The sequence below is a fragment of the Sphaerodactylus townsendi genome, linkage group LG05, assembly GCF_021028975.2.
Source record: "Sphaerodactylus townsendi isolate TG3544 linkage group LG05, MPM_Stown_v2.3, whole genome shotgun sequence".
In the NCBI taxonomy this organism is placed as follows: Eukaryota; Metazoa; Chordata; class Lepidosauria; order Squamata; family Sphaerodactylidae; genus Sphaerodactylus; species Sphaerodactylus townsendi.
The window spans coordinates 138,164,802-138,192,449 of NC_059429.1; the positions used below are offsets into that span (position 1 = coordinate 138,164,802).

The 27,648-nt window shown below is 50.3% G+C and overlaps 1 protein-coding gene across 1 annotated transcript; it reads left to right on the forward strand.

Annotated features, from left to right (window-relative positions):
* Positions 1-368: 368 nt before the first annotated feature.
* Positions 369-27,648, forward strand: LOC125433453 (uncharacterized protein KIAA1755-like). Its single transcript, XM_048497961.1, has 11 exons — positions 369-404; positions 2,565-2,762; positions 4,199-5,441; positions 7,587-7,763; positions 9,984-10,078; positions 13,291-13,389; positions 13,892-14,017; positions 14,710-14,796; positions 17,290-17,406; positions 18,905-19,003; positions 27,394-27,648. The coding sequence occupies exons 1-11, from the start codon at positions 369-371 to the stop codon at positions 27,646-27,648; spliced, it is 2,532 nt and encodes an 843-aa protein (XP_048353918.1).

Here is a 27,648-nt window from a genome sequence, read left to right on the forward strand (position 1 = left end):
CCATAGCCAGTTGTGGGAGAAGCTTTTCATTGGCTTTGGCTCCTCTGCAGCTCCCATCTAGGCTCCCATTTGATTTTCGAATGCTGTCCTGGGACAACCCGAGATCTTGAGACGTGAGTTTGAAATAGTTCCTGGCAAATGACCTCATCCGCTTTGTCGGGTCACGAGCCGGCCTCTCTGCCCTCCGTTTGTGGAATGGAGAGCCGGCCTTCCTCTCCGTAGGCTTCTGGAATCCCACCGCCACCCACCGGTCTCATCGAGAGCTAAATACGGATGGTGACCTATTGCATAAGTTGCATCTGCTGTAGGTCACAGCTGGCCTCCGTGAACACTTCAGCGTGGCCTCGGGAGCTTCAGAGCGGCGCAGAATGAGACACGCTTCAGCCAGTTCACACTTGAACCAGGTTGGAGGCATCGCAAGGGATGAGTTTTCCTTTCTGTTTCTACGTTTCTGTTTCTACACAGGGGATGAGTTTTCCTTTCTGTTTCTAGGAGCAGCAGTGGCGTAGGAGGTTAAGAGCTCGTGTATCTAATCTGGAGGAACCAGGTTTGATTCCCCGCTCTGCCGCCTGAGCTGTGGAGGCTTATCTGGGGAATTCAGATTAGCCTGTGCCCTCCCACACACGCCAGCTGGGTGACCTTGGGCTAGTCACAGCTTCTCGGAGCTCTCTCAGCCCCACCTACCTCACAGGGTGTTTGTTGTGAGGGAGGGAAGGGCAAGGAGATTGTCAGCCCCTTTGAGTCTCCTGCAGGAGAGAAAGGGGGGATATAAATCCAACCTCTTCTTCTTCTCTTCTAAGTGCTGAAATGTCCAAATCCCCTCCCCCTCCACATGATAAAACCACATTGTGAAAAATGTACCAAGGGATCCAGGCAACAAAAAGTTTCCCAACTGTAGTCCGGTTTCAGTTAAGTATCGGTCACCCAGCATCTGCGACAGAGAGCTTGGACTGGGAAGCTCACACCTTGCGGCTCTCAAAGGTGCCGCGGGTTCGAATGTTGCTCTCCTCCTGCAGACCAACACGGTGAATCCCCAGAGGCCTGTCTCGGGATCTTGAGGGTTGATCACAGGGTCCTGAGAGAGAGAGCAGGTTTACAGCCAGCACATTTGCCCTGCAATAAATAAAACTGCAAGGATTGTCATGCCCTTATATAAAGCCGTGGTGCGACCGCACTTGGAGTCCTGTGTTCAGTTCTGGTCGCCACATCTCAAAAAGGATATCGAAGAGGTAGAAAAAGTGCAGAGAAGGGCAACGAGGATGATGAGGCTGCAGCGTTTGGGACTCTCTAGTTTGGAGAGGAGACGGCTGAGGGGGGATATGATTGAAGTCTATAAAATTATGCCTGGGGTAGAAAATGTGGACAGAGAGAAATTTCTCTCTCTTTCTCACAATACTAGAACCAGGGGGCATCCATTGAAAATGCTGGGGGGAAGAATTAGGACTAATAAAAGGAAACACTTCTTCATGCAACGTGTGATTGGTGTTTGGAATATGCTGCCACAGGAGGTGGTGATGGCCACTAACCTGGATAGCTTTAAAAGGGGCTTGGACAGATTTATGGAGTAGAAATCGATCTCTGGCTCCCAATCTTCATCCTCTTTGATCTGAGATTGCAAATGCCTCAGCAGACCAGGTGCTCAGGAACAGCAGCAACAGAAGGCCATGGCTTTCACCTCCTGCATGTGAGCTCCCAAAGGCATCTGGTGGGCCACTGCGAGTAGCAGAGTGCTGGACTAGATGGACTCTGGTCTGATCCAGCTGGCTTGAAATAAAAAATCTGCCGTGCTCTTGGCCTGAGTGGCGGGGGCGGGGGGGGGCTGAGCACATGGGTTGGGACACATCAGCAGCTTGGCAGCAGGAGTACCCTCCCGATCCTTTCTGGTCCCGGGCTACCCACCCTGGGGGGAAGAGGGGAGAGGGGACCCATCATCTGGTCATGGTCCACCCACATGGGGGAGGAGGAAGGGGGAGGGGCTTGTTATCTGGGAGAGGCCCACCCACACTGGGGGAGAGGGTTAGGGAGGGGGAGAGGGGAAGGTGGGCTTCCTTCTCCATCCCTGGCCTTGGGTGTGGCAATTGTGTGCAGTCTGCAGGATCCTTGGGTGTAAACTCCTCCTCCTCTACGCAGTGGCGTAGGAAGTTAAGAGCTCCTGTATCTAATCTGGAGGAACCGGGTTTGATTCCCAGCTCTGCCGCTTCACTTGTGGAGCCTTATCTGGGGAATTCAGATTAGCCTGTGCCCTCCCACACACGCCAGCTGGGTAACCTTGGGCGAGTCACAGCTTCTCGGAGCTCTCTCAGCCCCACCCACCTCACAGGGTGTTTGGGATATAAACCCAAACTCTTCTCCTTCTTCTTTGTGCATTTTTGCACATTCATTTTGTGCCTTTTATTTAGAACCTGAGCCCCCTCCAGATCTGCCAGGAGGACTGTTGGCTGCTCCATGTTTCGAATGAAGCAAAACTGGCTTGTTTGCTGTGGACAATTCCGGAAAGGTGCCGTCCCGCCCACTGTCCTGGGGCTTCCGTGTCCTGCTGACGGCTCTCTCTTCTTCCCCTGCAGGACCCACAGTCCCTGGACGCTGCGGTGCAGAACACGCTTTCGGCCCTCTACCCGCCCTTTGACTCCACGGCCCCGATGGTGCTCAGCCAGCTTTTCCACGTGCTGGAGGCCAAATACCACGGAGACGGGCTGTGCTGCCTCCTGGACTTCCTCATCCCATCCAGGCGGCTGCTGGAGCACGTTCGGCAAGCGGCCTGCGTGAGTGCAGACGTGGGTTTGGGACTGGGAGGGGAGAGGAGAGGAGCATCCACGGCCTTGGTGCTCTGGGAGCCCGCCCTCAGTGTAGCCAAAGAGACGGCTTGATCCATTCAGAACTTCTTCCCCGCGGTCCTTCTAAAATGCAGATGAGGTTGTGCACCGGATTTCTTTGAACCTGGCTTAAACTATCCCAGGGGTCACCGGCCTTTTTTCAACCTGCTATAGTTTGGAGGGTACGGCCACAAAATGGCTGCCGGAGGAGGTGGAGCCAGCCACAAAATGGCTTTGTAGCTTACCTGTAAGAACATAAGGACATAAGAACAAGCCAGCTGGATCAGACCAGAGTCCATCTAGTCCAGCTCTCTGCTACTCGCAGTGGCCCACCAGGTGCCTTTGGGAGCTCACCTGCAGGAGGTGAAAGCAAGGGCCTTCTGCGGCTGCTGCTCCCGAGCACCTGGTCTGCTAAGGCATTTGCAATCTCAGATCAAGGAGGATCAAGATTTGGAGCCATAGATCGACTTCTTCTCCATAAATCTGTCCAAGCCCCTTTTAAAGCTATTCAGGTGAGTGGCCATCACCACCTCCTGTTCTGCATTCTCCCCCCGCCCCAACCTTTGGTTCTGACAACGTTTCATTTCCAGTGTCAAAATGTGTTCAGTGAATCCCCTTTAAAAACAAAACTGTAGGCTAAAACGTTTTCAAAACGGGTTCGCTGCTGTGCGGTCTCTTTAATATTTTTTCCGTGCCACTCTGCCATTCCCAAATTTCCTCCTGGGTGCCATTTGCTCTGCCCCCCCCCTCCCCTGTTTATCTGATCAGTTCTGTGAGTTTTTAAAGTTTGGGGGAGGGGTGTTTAATTTCCAAGGCATCGATTATGCAAGGCACGGAGAATCGCAACACGAAGCTTTGTTGCGTTGCAGCATCAATTCGACTAACTTTAGAAAAGGGGGGAAACGTGAAACGGGGGTCAGTGCAGACATACAGGGGTGGGGGGTGGTGGAAAACTTTTTCAAAACATTGTAGGTAATTTGTGAAGAAAGGTCCTCTGACGGACAGAATATCAGCCCGTTGTTTCTGGGCTCGTGGCCTCACAAAGGCCTTTCCCACACATGCAGAACTGAAAGTTCTTTTAGATTGGGCACCTGTGTGTGTATGTTTTACACAATTTTGTTGTTTTAATTTATCTATTGTTATTAACTGCTGTTGTGTTTTAATGGGTTCAGTTTTTAAGCTGTATTAAATTGCTGTTGGAAACAGCCATGTTGTGAGCCGCCTCGAGCCCTTCGGGGATGAGGCGGCCTATAGATGGATGGATGCATGGATGCATGGATGCATGGATGCATGGAGATTGAAAGTGCATTATTCTGCAAGAGCGGAAGAGCCAAAGGGATGCCAAGCCAGCAGCTGTAACAGCCTCTACCTTCTCTTTCCTCCAGGCTCCTTACATCAGCCACGTTTTCCTCCACGAAGGCTGGCCCCTGTGCCTCCATGAGAAAGTGGTCGTCCACCTGGGCCCGCTGAACCCCCTCCTGCTGCGCCCCGGCGACTTCTACCTGCAAGCCGAGCCCTGCGGAGAGCAGTCGGCTTCTCTCTCCGTGAAGTGCCTCTCCAGAGACCTGACCACCGTCGAGAAGATCCCCATCTCGGAAGCCACCTGCTCCCTGCTCTTCACCCAGGAGTGGCTGGAGGAGGTCAACCGAGACCTCGACCGGCCAGAGCTGCGGAATTGCCTGGTGGCCACCAGCAACGGGATTGCCCCGGTGCCGTGGAGCAAAATCGTCAGCCCAGAATTCGTCAAAATATCTCAGGCTGAAGATTCGGAGGGCAAAGACACGACAACCCCTCCCGAGTCCCCGAGGCGCACCAACCGCACCGCTGGGGACGTGGGAGCTGCTCCGAGCAAGTACCCGGGCCTCATCAAAGTGGAGCAGGGATCCTGGATGAAATCCACCTTGTTTGTGGTGCCGAGTTTGTGCGACATCATCAGCGAGAACCTGGAAGGGGAGTACGTCAACCTCTTGGGCTTCTCCGAAGAGAGGAAATTGGATCTTCCTTCTCCGGCCAAGACGACGGTTTTGCCTTCTCCGCAGGCTGGAAGGGAGGAATCGCCCGAACCCAACGAGGGGCTTTCTTGGGCCGAGGGGGAGGCCGCGGCCGTGGAAAACTGGGCCTGTGGGAAGGGGCAGAACTCCGAGGAAGGCCCCTGCACCCCTTGCTTGCGGAGGAAGCTGAGCCGGGACCCCGAGCATCACGAATTAAGGTGCCGGTATCGGGAGTCGTATGTGGCCGCCCTCCAAAATCCGGTCCGCTTCAGCTCAGGATTGATGGCGGCCATTTTGGAGGAAATGGATGCGGCACACCCCTTGGAAAGCACGGCCGCTCGGCCTCCAGAGGGGTCAGAGGTGACCGTTCACGGGAGCCTCTCGGACACTCCGAACAAGGAAGGCAAAGCCGAGCAGGTGGCCAGACCGGGGCACGCGAAGCTTCTGAAGCCGCCTGCGGAGTCTTTGGCGGCCGGCAGCAAATTCTCGTTCTTGAAAGGCCACCGCCTGCAGGCTTCCTCCGGGGGTGGCCTGTCCGTGGCCGAGAAGGGCAGCAAAGGGCAGGAGGGGCCTCGAAAGAGGGCGTCTGTCGTTTGCTCTCCCAGGACGGCCGGAGCTAAGCAGGCAGGCGGGAAAGGTAATGGCGATGGAATCTGTCGCTCCTACGCAGCAGTGGCGTAGGAGGTTAAGAGCTCATGTCTCTCATGTATCTAATCTCATGTATCTAATCTGGAGGAACCGGGTTTGATTCCCAGCTCTGCCGCCTGAGCTGTGGAGGCTTATCTGGGGAATTCAGATTAGCCTGTGCACTCCCACACACGCCAGCTGGGTGACCTTGGGCTGGTCACAGCTTCTCGGAGCTCTCTCACCCCACCCACCTCACAGGGTGTTTGTTGTGAGGGGGGAAGGGCAAGGAGATTGTCAGCCCCTTTGAGTCTTTTGCAGGAGAGAAAGGGGGGATGTAAATCCAAACTCTTCTTCTTCTTCTTCTCGCTGTGAGTGAGCAGGTCCCCAGTTCGAAAGCCACTTCTGTGGTGAAGTTGCTCCGTGACTTTGGGCGTGACACTCTCCACCCACCCTGGGGCTGTTGCTGTACTTAAATGGCTGCGAAAACTTACATGCAACCCCCCCCCCCCCTAAAATGCCATTACAGTGACCCCAATCAGAGGTTGCCCAGAAGAGAATTGGGATGTTGTGTGGGGTCGGGTACCAGTGTACCCCTCCAGTTTCTTTTTTGCTGTCAAGTCACAGCTCAGTTATGGTGCCCCCGGTGGGGTTTTCCAGGCAAGAGACCCTTTGAGATGCTTTGCTGTTGCCTGCCTCCGCCTCGGGCTCCTGGTGTTCTTTGGAGGTCGCCCATCCAAATTCAAAGCAGGGCTGACCCTGCTTCCCCTGTTTCCCCGAATATAAGACATCCCCTGAAAATAAGACGTAGTAGAGGTTTTGCTGAAGTGCGAAATATAAGGCATCCCCCGAAAGTAAGACGTAGCAAAGTTTTTGTTTGGAAGCACGCCCGACGAACAGAACACAGAAAAATAAGACATCCCCTGAAAATAAGACATAGCACATCTTTGGGAGCAAAAATTAATATAAGACACTGCCTTATATTCGGGGAAACACGGTACTTGTGAGGCTAAAGGAAAAGCTAGATTTAAGTCCAGAAGTACCTTAGAGACCAACAACATTTTCAGGGTATATACCCTGTTTCCCCGAATATAAGACATCCCCTGAAAATAAGACATAGTAGAGGTTTTGCTGAAGTGCGAAATATAAGGCATCCCCCGAAAGTAAGACGTAGCAAAGTTTTTGTTTGGAAGCATGCCTGACGAACAGAACACAGAAATATAAGACATCCCCTGAAAATAAGACATAGCGCATCTTTGGGAGCAAAAATTAATATAAGACACTGTCTTATATTCGGGGAAACACGGTAGCTTCTGAAACCTGATGAGATCAGGCTGTCCTGGAGTGTTCTAGCTCAAGGCAATGACTGTGTTACATTTCCACTATCTTTAAGAGTGCCATGTTACCGTTAGCCCAAATAAACTCAAAAATACACACGTTGCACTCTGGCTGTGTCCAATCTTATATATTGATCTTACATATAATTAAGCTGCTTAACACTTCTATTTGTATTTACATTTCCTTATTTCTCTGACAAAGTTCTTAAAGATACAGCATAAGTCTGCCAACTCCAACTAAACATAAATAATCACTTAGTCCATTCAATTCTTTGTTCAGAGACGAAGCTTCAGTTCCACATAGTCCATATTCCAATTCTGTAGGTTCTACATAAAAACGTCTCGCGCGTATGGAACGTTTTTCGTGCGTCTTCCTCAGTATGCCAGTGTGTTCAAACAACTTCCAACAGTTCTTTGAGGTTTCTAATGGGTGTATCTGAAATTAAAATTACACAGATACATATACAGAATTGGAATATGGACTATATGGAACTGAAGAATTGAATGGACTAAGTGATTATTTATGTTTAGTTATAAGAGTTGGAAGACTTATGCTGGATCTTTAAGAATTTTGTCAGAGAAATAAGGAAATGTAAATACAAATAGAAGTGTTAAGTTGTTTAATTATATGTAAGGTCAATATATAAGATTGGACACAGCCAGTGCAACGTGTGTATTTTTGAGTTTACAGGGGCTGGGTCTGTGTCCTTGAGTTCATCAGAACCTCTTGTTTTTGTTTGTTGCGTAGGACAGAGGGCCAGTCTAGATGGCCTTTGGGCACACCCTATCTGTCCAATTCCTAACCAAGTTTCTCTTGCCAGGTACTAACGAGGTTGGCGTGGTGCTTGCGGAAGTCCCCCTACCCAAGTGCCTGGAAGGTGCTATAGAGGGTACTTCGCCCACGGATGCTCTTCTCCCCGGATCCAGCCCCCAGAATCGTGTCCAGTGGGAGGTGCTCCGTCCTGAGCTTCTGTCTTCTGGGATAGCGTGTCTGCCAGGTATTATTAGCCGAAACGTGTGCAGGCGCTGGGGAGGGGCTGGGGCCGAGTGGGAAGGCCTCTGCCTGGCACGTGGAAGGTCCCAAGTTCTATCCCTGGCATCGCCATTAAAAGGACTGCATAGTAGAGGAGGTGGAAGACCTCTCTCTGCCTGAGTCCCTGGAGAGCAGCTGCCGGTCTGAGTAGACAATACTGACCTTGATGGACCGAGAGTCCCTGTCAGTGGAAGGCCTTCAGCATAAAACCTGTGCTGGTCTAAAAAAGAGGTTGGTCTGGAAGGTGCAACTTATCCCTGAAATCAGGCTCCATCCCTGAAGACTGGAAGATGGCCAATGTCACACCAATCTTTAAGAAAGGATCTAGGGGAGACCCGGGAAATTACAGGCCAGTCAGTTTGACATCTGTTCCTGGTAAATTAGTAGAATCTGTCATTAAAGATAAAATTATTAAACATGTAGAAAAGCAAGACCTGCTGAGAAAGAGTCAGCATGGCTTTTGCAGAGGCAAATCCTGTCTTACAAACTTACTAGAGTTCTTTGAGGGTGTAAACAGGCATGTGGATAAGGGGGAACCAGTGGACATTGTCTACTTGGATTTCCAAAAGGCTTTTGACAAAGTTCCTCACCAGAGACTGTTGAGAAAACTCAGCAATGAAGGAATAAGAGGGGAAGTCCTCCTATGGATTAAAAACTGGTTGAGAAACAGGAAACAAAGAGTGGGTGTAAATGGGAAGTTCTCACAATGGAGAGATGTCGGGAGTGGTGTCCCCCAAGGATCCGTTTTGGGACCAGTTGCTCTTTGAACTCATTCATAAATGACCTGGAAGTAGGGGTGGGTAGCGTGCTGGCCAAGTTTGCAGATGATAACAAATTAAATTATGTAGGGTGGTAAGGAGGAACCACAAAGGATTGCGAAGAGCTCCAAGCGGACCTTGATAAATTAGGTGAGTGGGCCTAGAAATGGCAAATGCAGTTCAATGTAGCAAAATGCAAAGTGATGCACATAGGGGCAAAAAAAATCCAAACTTGACATAAGACGCTTACAGGGGTCAGTGCTATCAGTCACAGACCAGGAAAGGGATTCAGGCTGCCCAGCGATAGTTCCATGGGAATGTCAACACTCAATGCATGGCAGCTGTAAAAAAGGCAAACTTCTATGCTGGGGATCATTAGAAAAGGAATCTGATAATAAAACTGCAAAGATTGTCATGCCCTTATATAAACACGTGGGTGCTACCGCACTTTGGAGTAGTGTGTCCAGTTCTGGTCGCCGCATCTCCAAAAAAGGATATTGAGGGAGATAGAAAAAGTGCAGAGAAGGGCAACGAGGATGATTGAGGGACTGGAGCACCTTCCCTATGAGGAGAGGCTGCAGCCAGCCAATTGGGACTCTTTAGTTTGGAGAGGAGGCGGCCGAGGTGGGATATCATTGAAGCTCCATAAAATTATGCCTGGGGTAGAAAATGCTGACAGAGAGACATTTTTCTCTCTTTCTGGCCAATACTAGGAACCAGGGGGCAATTCCATCGAAAATGCTGGGGGGAAGAATTAGGATCAATAAAAGGAAACACTTCTTCACGCTTAACGTGTGATTGGTGTTTGGAATATGCTGCTACAGGAGGTGGTGATGGCCACTAACCTCCATAGCTTTTTAAAAAGGGCTTGGACAGATTTTATGGAGGAGAAGTTTCGATTTCTATGGCTACCAATCTTGGACTTCCTTGATCTGAGATTGCAAAACGTTCCTTAGCAGACCAGGTGATCGGGAGTATTGTCGCGGTTGGCAATTGGCGCTCAATATTCTACATGTGAGTTTCCCCAAGGTACTTGGTGGAAACATTGCGAGTAGCAGAGAGCTGGACTAGGATGGACTTCGGTCTGATCCAGCTGGCTTGTTCTTATGTTCTTATGTATGTTGCCAGCAGACTCCAGTTTGCATTTTAAGAACATAAGAATAAGCCAGCTGGATCAGACTGGTATCCATCTAGTCCAGCTCTCTGCTACCTCGAAGCGGCCCTGCTGCGCTTTGTATGGGAGCCTCACCGGCAGGAGGTGAAAGCAATGGCCTTCAAGCTGCTGCTTTTCGCTCCCGGTAGCGACCAGTAATAATGTTTCCACATTCCCCCCCCCCCTCTACCCAGTGAAGGCAATAAGCAGTTCCTAAAAAAAGCAATCCAACTACTAGGCATCCTGACACTCGCCTTTTCTCTGTCTGTTCCAGGCAGCACAGACAGACTCGGGAGACCCATCCTCCAGATTCCCCACCAGCAACCCAGCGTGGCAGGCCCCCTGGTGTTCAGCCCAAGAGGTGACGAAGTATTCTGTTCTTCCTCTGCTCCCCGCCCAGTGCAAGCCTCCTCTCCCCCCCCCTCCCAATTCCTCGCGAGAGTCTGGAACACACTTTCCTCCTCTCCCCACCCCCTCTGGCTAACATTTCTCCCCGGGCTATTGCCCCTAGATTTTTATTATTGCTGCAAATGGGACGTATTTCACTTCAGCTGGGTAAGAAGAAGAAGAGTTTGGATTTATATCCCCCCTTTCTCTCCTGCAGGAGACTCAAAGGGGCTGATAATCTCCTTGTTCTTCCCCCCTCACAACAAACACCCTGTGAGGTGGCGGCCTGAGAGAGCTCCGAGAAGCTGTGATTCATCTAAGGTCACTCCAGTTGGCGTGTGTGGGAGTGCACAGGCTAATTCCAATTCCCCAGATAAGCCTCCTTACAGCTCAGGCGGCAGAGCCGGGAATCAAACCCGTTCCCTCCAGATTAGATACACAAGCTCTTAACCTCGTACGCCACAGAAAGCATAAGAACCTAAGAAGATCCCTGCTATATCAAACCAGTGATCCATCCAGACTAGCATTCCTGTTTCCTTTCTCAAGACACGCAGAATAATTCATTCTTCAACCCACTTTCGGTGCACTTTGCAGCTGGATTTTACCAGCGGAAAAGCAAAAAATCCACTGGCAAACAACTCAGAAAGTGGATCGAAGGGCATCATTCTGCTCACAGCGGAAGGGGCCTCTGTCTTGCAGCCAGTGGCTAGCCAGTTCCCCTGGAGAGCCAACAGTATGGCTCTTCCTGATGTTGCCTCCCCGCACTGGGATTTTAGTTCAATGTAGCAAAATGCAAAGTGATGCACATAGGGGCAAAAAATCCAAACTCTACATACACGCTTACAGGGGTCTGCGCTACCGTCACAGACCAGGAAAGGGATTTGGGCTGCCTTAGTTGATAGTTCCATGGCAATGTCAACTCAATGCCTGGCAGCTGTGAAAAAGGCAAACTCTATGCTGAAGATAATTAGGACAGGAGTTGAGAATAAAACTGCAAAGATTGTCATGCCCTTATATAAAGTCGTGCAGCGACCGCACTTGGAGTCCTGTGTTCAGTTCTGGTCGCCACATCTCCAAAAGGATATCGAAGAGATAGAAAAAAGGGCAGAGGAAGGCAACGAGGATGATTGAGGGATTGGAGCACCTTCCCTATGAGGAGAGGCTGCAGCGCTTTGGGACTCTTTTTTAGTTTGGAGAGGAGACGCCTGAGAGGGGATATGATTGAAGTCTATAAAATTAAGTGAATGGGGTAGAAAATGTGGACAGAGAGACATTTTTCTCTCTTTCTCACAATACTAGAACCAGGGGGCATCCATTGAAAATGCTGGGGGGAAGAATTAGGACTAATAAAAGGAAACACTTCTTCACGCAACGTGTGATTGGTGTTTGGAATATGCTGCCACAGGAGGTGGTGACGGCCACTCACCTGGATAGCTTTAAAAGGGGCTTGGACAGATTTATGGAGGAGAAGTCAATCTATGGCTACCAATCTTGATCCTCCTTGATCTGAGATTGCAAATGCCTTAGCAGACCAGGTGCTCAGGAGCAGCAGCCGTAGAAGGCCCTTGCTTTCACATCCTGCATATGAGCTCCCAAAGGCAGCTGGTGGGCCACTGCGAGTAGCAGAGTGCTGGACTAGATGGACTCTGGTCTGATCCAGCAGGCTAGTTCTTATGTTCTTATGTTCTTATTTTGAGGTTGACTGCCTCTGATGGCAGTCAATGATGGGAACTGTAGTCCATAACATCTGGAGGACCGCGACTTTGGCATCTGTGGCCTAGATTGTAGTAGAGCTTTTTCTAGCTTGCCTGAGAGCAAAGTTCTCTGTGCCTTTTCGAATCTCCACTCAAGAACAACCAAGGAAAACAATTATGTGCACCTCTATATATTTCTATTCTATTTTATTATATTTATATGCTGCCCTCCCCCTTGCAGGCTCAGGGGGGCGGCTTCCAGCATTTAAAACACAGTCAAACACAAAACCATAAATAACAGCCATTGAAACAGACGCCGAATCAAATCAGTTTAGATTAAAATAGCCATGCCAATATAAATAATAGAGGGGAGGAAAAGAGGGCGACTGTTTAGATGGTCCAGCTGTAGCTGCCTCAGCCATATCCCTGGTGGAGCAGCTGTGTCTTACAGGCCCTGCGGAACGTCATCAAGTCGCACAGGGCTTGGGTCTGGCTATGTAAGACGTTCCGCTAGTCGGGCCAGGGCTGAGAATTCCTTGACCCTGGTTGAGGCATTTTTCAGACCAGGACGCCAGCCGATTGTTCTTTGCTGGTCGCAGCATCCGTTGAGGGACATATAGGGAGAGGGGGTCCTGCAGACCCCCTGGCCCCAAACTGTTGAGGGCTTTGAAGGTCCTCGCCAACACTTTGAACTTACTTACTTACTTACTTACTTACTTATTTTATTATATTTATATACCGCCCTCCCCGAAGGCTCAGGGCGGTGTCCATCAATATTAAAACAGTTTAAAACATCATTATAATATAAGTTTACATTAAAAATACATAAAATACCCAAACTCCAGATGGCTTATACCCTTCCCTCCCCTCTTTATAAACCCACGGGAGGCCAGATGTTCTTATGGCGGAGTTGACATCATCCCGGCTGGCCAAACGCCTGGCGGAACAGGTCCATTTTGCAGGCCCTGCGGAAACTTTGTAAGTCCCGCAGGGCCCTGATCTCACCTGGAAGCCTGTTCCACCAGGTAGGGGCCAGAGCCGTAAAAGCCCTGGCCCTTGTAGAGGCCAGCCGGATCGCCTTGGGGCCAGGGATCACCAGTAGGTCCGCCTCCGATGAACGGAGGGGCCTAGAAGGGCGATATAGGGACAGACGGTCCCTCAGATAAGCAGGGCCAAGGCCGCGAATGGCTTTGAAGGTCAACATGATCCTCCACCTCGATAGAGCTAATGCAGCTGGTACATCTCAACAACCGTAACAGAGCCACGTAGAGGCTCAACCAGACGGCGCATGTAAGCCAATTTGTGCAAATTACGTAGAACTTTCCGGTGTTATATTGCTCTTGCGTTAAAGATTATCGAACGAAATGATGTATCTTATTACTGGCTGAATTTATACAATAATTAAATATTCCAACAAGCGTGTAATCTTGCTTGCAGAATTGACATGTAACACAACCAGTATAGCAACTTGTAAACACAGCTAACCTTTTTTTTTTTCAGACGCGCCAAATCAACGTGCTCATAATCCGAGACGGTTATAGTTCAGTCATAACAATCCATCACAAAGTCTGCGTAGCATTCAAAAGTAAACAGGGACAGGTATAAGTCTCCAACATATAGGACTAATAGCAAGCATGAATATAAATAGATTCCCGGAAAATTAAAGCCGTTTCGAGCCCTAAAGGGTCACCTTCGGGATGTGTACTAACTGTTTTTTTTTCTGTTTTGAGGGAGTTTCCAATCCTTCTGAGGAATAAGTCAAATTCTTGTGGTAATTCCTAAATTAGATCCTCCAATCTCAAGGAAATAAGCCTTTTTTCGGGTGACCCCCACCCTCCCATGTGGATATGCTCTCCAGGAATACCCAATACCACAAAGTTCTTCTATTGTGTACGTGCACGCAATGGGGTCCCATTGAGGACCTGCGGTGCCGCCTTCCACACCAGTCGGAGCTTCTGAAGTCAGCCCAAGGGCAGCCCCGCATAGAGCGAGTTGCAGTAGTCCAGCCTAGTTGGCAGGATTCCTTTCAACCATAATAAAGCTCCCGTCCTCTGAGTTTTCTGCGGCCACCAGTAAGTAAATCTTGCTGTTTCGCTCCAAGACAATTTGTCAGGATCTTGTTTCTTCCTTTAGGAAACAAGCCCCAGTTGCCGAACTGACGGTGGTCATTGATGCCCGAAAGGAGCCTCTTTCCCCTGTCGTCTCTGCCTCACTGGACTCCGTCCAGGTAAGCCCAGGTGGGTGAGGGGGACGGGGTGCTTTGCGTGGAGTGCACGGGCTGTTTATTTTTGTGAGCTTTTTCACCTGAGAGCTGCCATTTTTGCTGCTTCTTGCTGACACTCGGTGGAAAATGTACTGTCACGTGTTCTTCCCCAGAAAAGTGCCTTTCACCTGTGGCTGCGTTTCTCCTTCCCCAAGGGAAGGATACGATTCTTGTGATGAGAAGTAAAATATAAAACATATATGGCCACTAACCTGGATAGCTTTAAAAAGGGCTTGGACAGGTTTATGGAGGAGAAGTCGATCTATGGCTACTGAGGTTGCAAATGCCTTAGCAGACCAGGTGATCGGGAGCAACAGCAGCAGCAGCAGAAGGCCATTGCTTTCACCTCCTGCCTGTGAGCTCCCAAAGGCACCTGGTGGGCCACTGCGAGTAGCAGAGAGCTGGACTAGATGGACTCTGGTCTGATCCAGCAGGCTAGTTCTTATGTTCTTATATTGTTGGTTCCCCATCCAAGTACTAACCTTGCTCAGCTTCTGAGATCTGAGAGGACTGGGCTACCCTGTGGCCACCTTCGCTCCACAAAACTCTCCTTGCCGCCCCCAGAGCCCCGTTTGCAAGCTCCGGGGTCAAAGAAAGTCACTCGAGGGGCGTCTTTGGGGAACGATGATGACCCTTCCCCCCGTTCTCCCTTGCAGAAGGCCTCTCCCGGCTCCATCCGTGTTGTGCTGATCTTGGCAGAGAAGGAGATGGTGCCCCACCTGGACAAGTTCTCTGGCCTGCCGGTGAGTCCCTCAGGTGAACAGTCACCTGTTCCACAGGCTGTGCCTCCACCCTCACCTGTGGATAATCCAGTCTGATCATTCAGTCTGGAAATGACAGCGTTCTCACTCCCCCACCTCAGCCCTTCCGGCTCGCTCACCAGTTGGTAGTGACTGGAAATTCAACTGGTGGAGCTTTCCCCCATAACTGCACTTTTGTAGGTCAAATGGCCTCCCCTGTTGAACAACTGAAAGGAGCCCTGGCACATGCTCAGACTGCAGCCTTAAAGAAGAGGCTCACCCCGGGAGGGACACCCCCTGCCACCTTTCCTCTCCTTCAGGGGCAAGATTTCCCCCAATTATTGCTCTGCAGGCAGTGAGAGAGTGGTCGAATCCCCACTTGAAATTTGCACGCAGATCCAAACCTGTTCGTGGTGAAACCGTGTCCTCTTCATTGGAGTTTCTCCCTCCCCACCGCAGTGAGCACACAGCAGACACACCCGGTGGCAGAACTCTTAGCAATCCCCACTACCAGGCGAGCTCGCTTCGCCGCTCTCCCCTGATTGGCTGGCGTGCCTTGATGGGGCGGGACCTTTTCCCACTGCGGAAACGTACATTGTAGGGGTGTGATAAAAAAAAACAGCGTGTAAAAGTTTAACGTTTAACTGTTTAACTGTGCAAACAGTTAATCGTTACCTGTGTAAACCATGAATGATTCAAAGTTACACATTTGACTGTTTAACATTTGCGTCCCCTTCTGCTGGCCAATCACAAAAGCAGAAATGAAACCAAGGAAAGGCTGCACGTGCATCGCAGCGCTGATTGGTTGCCCAAATTCCGCATCACACTCCAGGGCGGGAAACGAGTCAGGGTTTCAACCCTCATCCCTCCCCTTGGATCAGCTCTGAACCGTGTTAGTGGGGTCTGTGCCGCTTGCAACCAGGTCCTGCCGGAACGCAGATTAACGGGGAGAACGAGCGCCAGAAACGGAATCTGCCACGCAAGCCAAGTCCCTCAAACCTGGTTAGTTTGTGTTCTGAAACCTGGCTAAGACGGTAGTGGGGATTCGACCAGTAATTCAGCATCAGGAAAGGTGTACTCTTCTTTTGTTAATGCAGCTCAGGTTAATTAACGGCATGTGAAATGTGAATGAGCCTTGTTAATTGCCCTGTGTGAGACCCAAAGGCCCACATTTTCCCTGTGAGTTTTCAACTTGGAAAGGTTGATCAGTTGCCGGTTGCAAGAGTGGAAGGGGGCTAAGAGAGAAGCCCCCTCCCCACCCCAGTGCCGTGGAACCTCGAGCACATTGAACACTTGGCAAAAATGGACTGAAAGCAGGTAACCAAGACTTCTGCCGGGTTTGCGCCCCCTTACGAGGTGGCCGTTCTGTGCCATCTTTGACCGGCGCCACCCCAAAGATCCTCAGGGTTATCTATCCATCCCAGAGGTGGGATGCAGCCTATTCGCACCTATTCGGTAGAACCAGTTACTAAAATTTTCTCAGTTCGGAGAACCGGTTATTAATGATTAATTCCACTAGGGACAAGGGGGTAATCTATGGGTACAACAAATCTCGTCAAGTGGGGGATGCAAAATCGCCCCCAGGGTACCCTGCGGCCCCCCTGCCCCCCATGGCACCCCCCGACATGTGTGTATGAACTGTATGAAATAATACAATATATGGTAATTCTATTTTTTTTTTGTTCGTTGGTATAAAGGTTGGGAAAGTATTATAGGTAAAGATTTTTCATTTTATTTTTTCCCCTTTAAATTTATATTGGAAAGAGAGGAGTTTAAACTACTCTTTCAGATTAAGGAATTTGGATCTCTCCCTCTGTTAGTTTTCTTTCAAGTGGAATAGATAAAGTAGTTATAGGAATCTGAAGGGGAAGTAGAAAGTAGGGAGGGAGGGAGGGAAATATGGGAAGGAGGGAGGCAATATAGGATGTTTTAGTTGGAGCGGTTGAGAGAGATAGACAATTAGATATGTTTGTAATATGTTAACAATTGTAAACAGTTTTTGGTTTCTCTCCTTACTTATGTTATTATTTAAAATTGGTATATTGCTTTTTTAATACTTTAAACAGTCATTATTTGAATCTAGAGACGGGGCGAAGGGGAACTGTACCTGGGGTGCGCACGCCCTGCGTCCTTGCCACAGCCCCGCCCAGGAATGCCCTGCCTCGTCATGCCTGGCCACGCCCCCATCATGCCCCACCCAGCCCCATTGGCGCTACGCCACTGTTTGAATCCCACCACCATGGGAACCTGTTACTAAAATTTTTGAATCCCACCACTGATCCATCCCCAATCTCTTTGAATGCTCACTCCCCACATGGCGCAGTCAAACGGATGACAATTTCCAAGCCTGTTTTGGGCCAGTTCTTAATAAACAAGGCACATCTGGTTCCCGTTCGGTTCTCCACTGAAAATGCAGGTGAGTTCTGGATAGCGAGGAGCAAATGGACCACTCCTTCCAACTACTCTGCTGACTGTCTCGTTGTGTCCTCCCTGCAGGTGGAGCTGCTGAGCTCTCTAAAGGCTCTGAACCGCCATGTGGACAGCAGTCAGCTGACCCGGGCCCTGGAGGGCACCTTCCCCTATTGCCACAGCGAGTGGGTTCAGTATTTTCAGGTGTCTGTCGCCATGGCCACTCATCTCCCTCCCTCCCCCCCCCCCATTGGCTTCTGCTTGCACTTGATTTACATCTGTGGGCAAGAGGAGCTCCCATAGGTGTCTTCTAGCATGGTGTAGTGTAGTGGTGGCGAACCTTTGGCACTCCAGATGTTATGGACTACAATTCCCATCAGCCCCTGCCAGCACGGCCACCTCCTGTCAGGGTATCAGGAGATCAACTACCCCCTCCCCTGTCCCTACTGGTCCCCGGTCTTTCCCCCAACATCTGCTGCAGAACGGCAATGACTCTCAGCTTTTGGTGGCCCAAATTTCTGTCCAGTCACTGTGACGTGATGTAGATCACAGAGACGTTTTTTTAAAAAATTGGCCATGCTGGCAGGGGGCTGATGGGAATTGTAGTCCATAACATCTGGAGTGCTAAAGGTTCACCACCACGGGCTAGTGGTTAAAAGCAGGTGGACTCTAATCTGGAGAACCAGATTTGTTTCTCCACTCCTACATTCCTGCTGGGTGACCTTGGGCCAGTCACAGTTCTCTCGGAACTCTCTCAGCCCCACCTGCCTCACAAGGTGTCTGTTGTGGGGGGAGAAAGGGAAGGAGTTTGTAAGCCCCCTTCAGTCGTCTTACAGGAGAAAAAGGCAGGGGGTAGAAAATGTTGACAGAGAGACATTTATCTCTCTTTCTCACAATACTAGAACCAGGGGGCATCCATTGAAAATGCTGGGGGGAAGAATTAGGACTAATAAAAGGAAACACTTCTTCACACAATGTGTGATTGGTGTTTGGAATATGCTGCCACAGGAGGGGGTGATGGCCACTCACCTGGATAGCTTTGAAAGGAGCTTGGATAGATTTATGGAGGAGAAGTCGATCTATGGCTACCAATCTTGATCCTCCTTGATCTCAGATTGCAAATGCCTTAACAGACCAGGTGCTCGGGAGCAGCAGCAGCAGCAGAAGGCCACTGCTTTCACCTCTTGCAAGTGAGCTCCCAAAGGCACCTGGTGGGCCACTGCGAGTAGCAGAGTGCTGGACTAGATGGACTCTGGTCTGATCCAGCAGCCTAGTTCTTATGTTCTTAAATCCAAACGCCTCCTCCTCTTCCTCCTTCTTTTTCTTCCTGAAACCTTTTTGGATCCCAGGCCCCTCCCACTGCGTTGACTGAGCCGGATGGGGGAACTGGTCCAAAAATATCCCTCCACCGGCAAGCTAGTTAGATCCACACTGAAGACTGGCAGGAGATATCCTCCACCAGCAAACTAAAGCCGCACCTGCTGCTTTTGCTGTGCTCGTTTGATAAGGTGGGTGCCAGGTGGGGCACAGTCGGCCTCTCTTCCTCCATGTTACCTGGCTGCTGTACAGACCTCCACCTCTCAACATCCCTCCTCCCATTGGCTTCCGCTTCCTCCCCTTTATTGGCCCTGCATTCTTTCTCCTCGTCCTTGTCCGACTATTTTGCTTGACGGAATATGCCCATCTCATTTCCACCCTGCAGAAGATGCACAACTTTATGGGCGATCTCCAGAAGGCATCTCAGTTGCTTCAAAGCACCGTCCAGGAGCTGGAGAAGAGAGACCACCTGGGGAGTCTGCAGGTAAACCCTGAAATAAATTGCAGAGACCCCAAAATTGCTGGCTGGCTTTGTCTACCCCAGGGCCAGGGACGTAATGCCCATTGGGCAAGGTGGGCAGCTGCCCAGGGCATCACCTTGTGGGGGGCATCAAAATGCTGGGTTCGTTTTTGGGTATTTTTAGTGGTTTTCCATTTTTGGCCTGCAGGGGGCGCAGTTTTTAGGCTAGCGGCACCAAAATTTCAGCGTATCATCAGGAGACTGTCCTTATGCAAACCCCCAAGTTTGGTGCAGTTTGGTTCAGGGAGTCCAAAGTTATGGACTCCCAAAGGGGGTGCTCCATCCCCCATTGTTTCCAATGGGATCTAATAGGAGATGGGGCTACACCTTTGAGGGTCCTTAACTTTGTCCCCACTGAACCAAACTGTACGAAACTTGGGGGGTAACATAAGGACAGTCTCCTGATGATACGCTGAAATTTTGGTGGCGATATGTCTAAAAATGCACCCCCAGCAGGTACCAATGTCCTGGTGCAAAAAAAATTTGGGGGGCATGGTGGGGTAGCCGCCCATAGGGGGGCATCCAACTCAGGTTTTGCCCAGGGCTACAGTTTGCCTCGTTACATCCCTGCCCAGAGCCAACTGGAGCTTTGAAGCTAGAAAAGAGTTCCCTCCAGCCAGAGGCACAAATTGGTTCAGGTCCACTACAGAACTGACACTTAAGTGGAGCAATATCTCACTAAGCCCAGGGAGTAGACCCAGAAGTCAGAGTGACTATGTTCTGGCTGGCCAGAGGACCCTTCATCTTCTTTTGGCCTTGGGGGGCGGGGGGGTGGGTAGGCGGCTGTCATGTCTCTGCAGCTCCTACTGGATTCTTCATGGCCTTTTCTGACAGCCCGGCACCTGCCCTGAGAACCACTGATTCGCAGCATGGTTAAAGCCGAGCAAATGCAGGTTGCCTTCCTGGGGGGAGGGGTGTGGTCTGGGGAATCCATTGCAAGCCATTCCGCACCTGCTGGAAGAAGAAAGCTCAGAATGTGGGCTGGAGAAGAAATATCTCCACGGGGGCGGGCGGGGGGGGATGGCATTCTGGGAGAAAGAGGTGGAGTGTCTTATGACCTGTTGTGTAGGCCTCTGATCAAGTTCTTGGCCTTGCCCTGGATGGCCCCGGCTAGCCAAATCTCACCAGGCCTCCGAAGCTACCCTGATCAGTACTTGGATGGAAGACCACCTGGGAAATCCAGGGTTGCTGTTGCAGAGGCAGGCGATAGCAAAACGCCTCTGTTAGTCTCTTGTCTTGACAGCCCTGCATAGCTGCCATGGGTTGGTTGCTACTTGATGGCACTTCTCTTCCACCGGTGGCATTCTCTTCCTGGTGGAAGGAGGTGTGTTTTTGTCCAAATCAGAGCCCTTCTGCAGGCCCCAGGAGAGATCACAGCTCTGTTTGGGTGATTTGCAGATTTTGAATTGGCTCAAGGGTTCTTTGGATCAGATGCTCTTCACAGGGAAAGAAGAAAGCATAAGCATTTATTGTCATTGTGCACGCACAATGAAAATTTACAGCAGCATTCCTTGATGCACACAATTTCAGACTCATACCCCGTCCTCACTTTCCCCTCCCTCCACCCATCCCTACACAGCCCCAAACACATCAATACGAAGCCGCGGAGTTCAGCATAGCCACAGCTCTAGAGCAGAACCTGTCTGTTAAGCCTCTTTGTCCTAGTTTTGATAGACCTGTATCGTCTGCCAGATGGTCACAGTTCAAAAAGAGAGTGTGCCGGATGAGACGGGTCTCTCAGAATATTTTGGGCTTTCTTTAGGCTTCGGGAATTATAGAGTTCTTCCAAGGAGGGGAGGGGGCAGCCGATAATCCTCTGTGCAGTAGTGATCACCCTTTGGAGCGCCTTCCTGTGCAACTGGAGAACCATACACAGATGCAGTAGGTTAAGACACTCTCTATAGCAGACCTGGGCATTATACGGCCCGCGGGCCACATCCGGCCCGCCGGATGACCCTGACTGCCCCCCCTGCCGTGCTGGGGAGCGAGGCGCCTTTGAAAGCCCCGCAGAAGCCGGTTGCCTTGGCTGCCGGCTTCTGCGGGGCTTTCAAAAGCGCCTCGCCCCCCTGCCTTTTGGCCCGGCCCTCCACAATATTTTCTGTTTCTTATGCGGCCCCATGGAAAAAATAATTGCCCACCCCTGCTCTATGATAATAATCAAGGCAGGTGTACAACAGGTACTGTCACAAATATTACACCCATGCGTACTCCAACTCACTAGGTGAGTATCATTTTAACATTATCTTACTATCACAAATATACAAAAAATGTTTAGTACAGTTTATTTGTGCAGGGCAAATGTGCAGCTGTAAACCTGCTCTCTCCTCTCAGGACCTGTAGTCAACCCTCAGATCCGAGACAGGCCTCTGGGATTCACAGTGGTCTGCAGGAGGCAACATTGAGACCAGCGGCACCTTTGAGCATAAGGTGTGGCTTCCCAGTCCATCTCTGTCGCAGATGCTGGGTGACCACGATACTTAACTGAAACGGACTACAGTTGGGAAACTTTTTTGTTGCCTGGATCCCTTGGTACATTTTCACAATGTGGTTTTATCATGTGGAGAGGGAGGGATTTGGACATTTCAGCACTTAGAAGAAGAAGAGGTTGGATTTATATCCCCCCCTTTCTCTCCTGCAGGAGACTCAAAGGGGCTGACAATCTCCTTGCCCTTCCCTCCCTCACAACAAAACACCCTGTGAAAGTGGGGTGGGAGCTGAAAACTCGGCTGTGACTAGCCCAAGGTCACCCAGCTGGCGTGTGTGGGAGGGCACAGGCTAATCTGAATTCCCCAGATAAGCCTCCACAGCTCAGAGTAGGCGGGGAATCAACCTGGTTCCTCGGAATTAGATACACGAGCTCTTAACCTCACGCCCTGCTGCTCCTAGAAACAGAAAGGAAAACTCATCCCTGTGTAGAAACAGAAGCGTGAAAACAGAAAGGAAAACTCATCCCTTGCGATGCCTCCAACCTGGTTCAAGTGTGAACTAGCTGAAGCGTGTCTCATTCTGCGCTCTGAAGCTCCCGAGGCCGCTAGAAGTGGTGGAGGCCAGCTGTGACCTGCCAGATGCAACTTATGCAATAGGTCACCATCCGTGTTAGCTCGGTGAGACGGTGGGTGGCCCGGGCGTTAAGCCTACGGAGAGGAAGGCGGCTCTCCATTCCTGGCTTGAGGAGGGCAGAGAGCCGGCTCGTGACCGGTCGCCCGGATGAGTCATTTTGCCAGGAACCTTCAAGCTCCGTCTCAAGATCTCGGGTTGTCCCAGGACAGCATTAGAAAATCAAATGGGAGCCTAGATGGGAGCTGCAGAGGCAAAGCCAATGAAAAGCTTCTCCCACAACTGGCTATGGGACCCCCTTTCCGGTGGGACATCCGAGGCCCCAAGGGCCATCCATCCGAGACCCCCAGGACCATCCAGTCCAGCCCCTACCATGCAGGAACACACAATCAAAGCACTGACAGATGGTTGGTCCCGGCCTCTGTTTAAAAAACCTCCAAAGGAGACTCCACCACCCTCCGAGGCAGCCTATTCCGCATCTAACAGCCCCACACGTCAGAGGTTCTTCCTGATATTTAGGTCAGGATTCTTTCTTGAATCCCTGACCCCTTGATTTCCAGTCTCAGGAGCAGCAGAAAACAAGATTGCTCCCTCACCAACATGACATCCCTACAAACAGTGAAAAAATGGCGATCATGTCACCCCATAGCCGTCTCTTTTCAAGACTGAACATCCACAGCTCTAAGTCTCTCCTCATAGGGCAGTGGTGAAGACCTTTAACTCAGATGTTATGGTTCACAATTCCTAACAGCCCCTGCCAGCATGGCCAATTGACCATGCTGGCACGGGGCTGATAAGGAAGTGTAGTACTAACTATCTAGTGCTACAGTTGTATCCCAGTGGTGGGATCCAGTACTTTAGTAACAGGTTCCCCATGGTTGTGGGATTCAAACTGTGGCATTAGAGCCAACCGGGCTGGGCGAGGGGCATTCTGGGGCGTGGCCGGGCATTCTGGGGCGGGGGCATTCTTGGGCGGGGCTGTGGCAAGGATGCAGCCTCTGGGCGCTCGGGTCCTTAAGCAGGAAACGCACGCACACAGGTGCAGGCTGCCACGCACTTCAGTGCACCTCCCAAGCTAGACTGCTTCCAGTTCTGCGCTGGGCTTACCGTTGAGAGGCGTGGCTGCAACTGGCCAAAATCACGTGGCAAAATCACCCATTAGTAACCCCATCTCGGCACACACAAATAATTAGTAACTTCTACTCAGGAACCTAGCAGAACCTTGCTGGATCCCACCTCTGGTTGTATGTGGATGCCAAAGTTGGACCCCTGAAGAAAGCCGACAGGAAGAAAAAGTCGATCTGCCTGAAGCGTGGTGTTGGCAGAGAGTTTATGGTTCCTGTGGACCACCAGAAAGACAAATCCAGGTGCTAGATCAAATCAAGCTGGAACTCTCCTGAAAGCTAAAACGACTCAACGAGGAGGCTGTCAGCCTCTTTGGTCTCATTATGAGAAGACAAGACTCCCTGCGAAAAACAATTATTCTAGGAAACGTTGAAGTCAGCAGGAGAAGAGGGAAACCCAAAATGAGATGGACTGACTCAATCAAGGAAGCTGCTGGCCTCCGTTTGCAAGAACTGAACAAGAAGAGGAAGAGTTTGGATTTATATCCCCTTTCTCTCCTGCAGGAGCCCAAAGGCTGACAATCTCCTTGTCCTTTCCTCACAACAAACACCCTGTGAGGGTGGGTGAGGCTGAGAGCTCCCAGAAGCTGTGACTAGCCCAAGGTCACCCAGCTGGCGTGTGTGGGAGTGCACAGGCTAATCTGAATTCCCCAGATAAGCCTCCACAGCTCAGGTGGCAGAGCGGGGAATCAAACCCGGTTCCTCCAGATCAGATACACGAGCTCTTAACCTCCTACGCCACTGCTGCTCCTAAATGTAGGAAACGCCCCTAAATGTAGAAAAAATTGAAGACCTATAAAATTGGACCCGCTCAGCCCATCTTCACCATACTCAGGGGGCCATGTAAGGAAAGTCACCATCAACTAGGCTGTAAATTTCAGGCCTCTATCTTGAAAAACAGCCGCTTCCTGAGCCCCACAAAGGTCTCTATTGACATAACATTGAGCTATGTCAGAGCTGAGAATTACAAAGGTGGACTCCGCACGGGCCAAATAGAACAGGTGTAAGATGTTATATAACCATTGCCCGGCCGGGCGGGGACTCTACATTAAATCCCATTCCCAAAACAAGGCCCCTTCCGCATTAACGCTAAAAATAATATGTCGTTTTTCAAACCACTTTTCACAACTTTGTTTGCAAGTGGATTTTGCTATTCCAAGACAGCTTCCCGAGAGCACTGAAGTAGTTTGAAAGTGCATTATTTTTTTGCGTATAAAAGGAGATGAGTCAAGTTTGGCCCCTTTTACTCCCCTCAACCCAGGACTTTCAAAAATTGCTAAACCAGTTATCCTTTTGCACAGTCCTGGGTTGGAAGTGCTCCTGTGCAAACACAACAGGCAAGAGACACTTCATTTCCTTCCTTCATAAAGTTGGAAAGTCCAACCCCTTGCAATGCACGAACACACAATCAAAGCACTCCCGACATATATTCATCCATCCTCTGTTCACTTTAAGTTCCATGCCGTCCGCTGTCAGACAGAATCCACCCAATCTGCCATTTTTTGCCTAGTCACCCACCACAGGTTGTGGGCAGCAGTAGCTTAGGGAGGTGAAGAGCTCGTGTAATATCTAATCTGAAGGAACCGGCTTGATTCCCGCTGTCAGCTCTGAACTGTGGAGGCTTATCTGGGGAATTCAGATTAGCCTGGGCACTCCCACACACGCCAGCTGGGTGATCTTAATGAGTCACAGCTTCGGGAGCTCTCAGCCCCACCTACCTCACAGGGTGTTTGTTGTGAGGGGGGGGAAGGGCAAGGAGATTGTCAGCCCCTTTGAGTCTCCTGCAGGAGAGAAAGGGGGATATAAATCCAAACTCCTCCTCCTCCTCCTCCTCCTCCTCCTCCTCCTCCTCCTCCTCCTCTTCTTCTTCTTCTTCTTCTTCTTCTTCTTCTTCTTCTTCTTCTTCTTCTTCTTCTTCTTCTTCTTCTTCTTCTTCTTCTTCTTCTTCTTCTTCTTCTTCTTCTTCTTCTCCTGAAATGGCTAACAGGGTAGCCCAAGTTCCCCAAGCACGCTTTACTCCAGGTAGTAGGTAGTTATGGACTACCAATCCCCATCAAGCTCCTGCCAGCATGGGCTAATTGGCCAAATACAGCTGGCAGGGGCTGATGGGGATTGTAGTCCATAACATCTGGAGTGCCAAAGGTTCGCCACCACTGCCCTAAGAGCTCTGGGTGGTCTACAGTTTAATTCCAAACCACATCAACAATCAACAAGCCCAATAAAATCATAAATTACATCTAAATTAAAACATTTTAAGCATCCAGTAACTCCACAACTTCGCAGTTCCAAATATCAATATCAGTATCAATTGCAGGGAAGTCCCTTTTTCTTTTGTGTGTTGCACCTGCGCAGCTACGCAGGTGCAGCCAATCAGTTTGTGGGGCAATCGGCATGGCTGCGAGCGTTCGTTTCTGTATGCCGTTGCAGAAACTTTCTTTAAAAAAAGAGAGAGCTGTCTTCATGAGAAGGCGTGAAAGAACATAAGAACATAAGAACGAGCCTGCTGGATCAGACCAGAGTCCATCTAATCCAGCTCTCTGCTACTCGCAGTGGCCCACCAGGTGCCTTTGGGAGCTCATGTGCAGGAGGTGAAAGCAAGGGCCTTCTGCTGCTGCTGCTGCTCCTGAGCACCTGGTCTGCTAAGGCCTTTGCAATCTCAGATCAAGGAGGATCAAGATGGGTAGCCATAGATTGACTTCTCCTCCATAAATCTATTCAAGCCCCTTTGAAAGCTATCCAGGTTAGTGGCCATCACCCCCTCCTGTGGCAGCATATTCCAAACACCAATCACACGTTGTGTGAAGAAGTGTTTCCTTTTATTAGTCCTAATTCTCCCCTCCAGCATTTTCAATGGATGCCCCCTGGTTCTAGTGTTGTGAGAAAGAGAGAAAAAGTTCTCTCCGTCAACATTTTCTACCCCAGGCATAATTTTATAGACTTCAATCATGTCCCCCCCTCAGATGTCTCCTCTCCAAACTAAAGAGTCCCAAACGCTGCAGCCTCTCCTCATAAGCAACCTGGACTGTTTCTATTGGCTCCAATCACTTCCTGAATGGGGGAAGGTCACACATGCAGACGGGAAAAAGGAAAGCAGGTTCCTTTAAAATGACTGCAACCCGTTGTGCACAGGCCGTGCGGGATCCACCATTGAGAAATGCTGTCGCTTCTGGCCAAACAGTCATGCAGGATTTTGCAGCTCTTCAAAAACAAGCCAAACCTAAGGCTACTTGACGCTGAAAACCAACTGCTTTCTACTCAGCACATGAAGGGCATTTCTACCGAGTGGCTCCTACCTTTCCTCGCCCAGTAAGGGCTACTAAGGTATTTCTACAATAGATCTCGCCGTACTCTCCGACGTACCTTTAATACTAGCTCCGATTGAACGCCTTACCCTCAAGCAGTCCAGAGCCGCAGATTCTCCTGCGATCCCAGACCAACAAAGAACGCAGTCCCCGTCACAAAAAAGCCATCGTAAAACCATCTAAGCACGCCCCTCCCAGATTGTGAACAATATGCTTCATATCTAGAATGGGGTAGGGAACCCGCGGCTCTCCAGTGTTCATAAATTTCACAGTCTGGCTTTATCAGCCCCTGCCAGCATGGCCAATTGGCCATGCTGGCAGGGGCTGATGGGAATTGTAGTTCCTGAACATCTGGAGAGCCGCAGGTTCCCTACCCCTGATCTAGAAGACAATATATAGACCCATATACTGAGAACTATGCCTACTCATCAGACAAGGTCAAATCTTTCTATCTGCTTTGTGATCAGTCTCCTCAGAGATCCCTAGACGTTGCCAAATTCCTGGCGCTGGCACGACAGATTCGCCGCAGATTTTAGTTTATTTATTTATTTATTGTTTTAACTGCTGGAAATGTCTGAACCTACTTATTTTAACTTGATTCTCCTCAACCCCTCTGTTGTATTTTAAACTCGTGCCAATAAAAGGTTGATGATGATGAACAAGCCAAACTTTGTTTTTCCTACTAGAGGTGATGGCAGGACAAAACGAAAACAGCCTCCCTTCCGCCAATGCAACCTTCGTGTGTCTGAGAAACTCTTGCCGGATCCCAACATGATGTCACCGATTCTGCGTTCACGGAAAGGCCTCTGCTGTCCTCTGTTTTCATTTGAATGGGAGCCCCTAATGGGAAACAGTTTTGTGTTTTGTCAAGAGTGCTCTTAGCAGAGCGTCCAACATCTGCCTGCTGCGAGCCAGCCAAATCGTTGCTCGGTCTCATCCTTCCCCCAGAGGACTTTATTGCCGCCCCCCTCTTTCTCGGACCCTCCGCCCTGGCTTCTGGGCCTGTTCTGTGCTCCCTTCTGCCGCCCCCGCTTTTGAGGGGCTGCCCCGGCTGCTCTGCAGGCTGGAACCTCTCCCCACACGCAGCTCCAAGAAAGGGAGCCAGAGGCAGATGAGGGAAACATGA

What these genes read in the sequence shown, in the direction of transcription:
- LOC125433453 (XM_048497961.1), top strand. Translation starts at nt 369, where the DNA reads ATGAGACACGCTTCAGCCAGTTCACACTTGAACCAG. An exon ending in CCAGTTCACACTTGAACCAG is followed by an intron (nt 405 to 2,564) that starts GTTGGAGGCATC and finishes CTTCCCCTGCAG; the next exon opens with GACCCACAGTCCCTGGACGC. An exon ending in ACCACCTGGGGAGTCTGCAG is followed by an intron (nt 19,004 to 27,393) that starts GTAAACCCTGAA and finishes TGTTTTGTCAAG; the next exon opens with AGTGCTCTTAGCAGAGCGTC.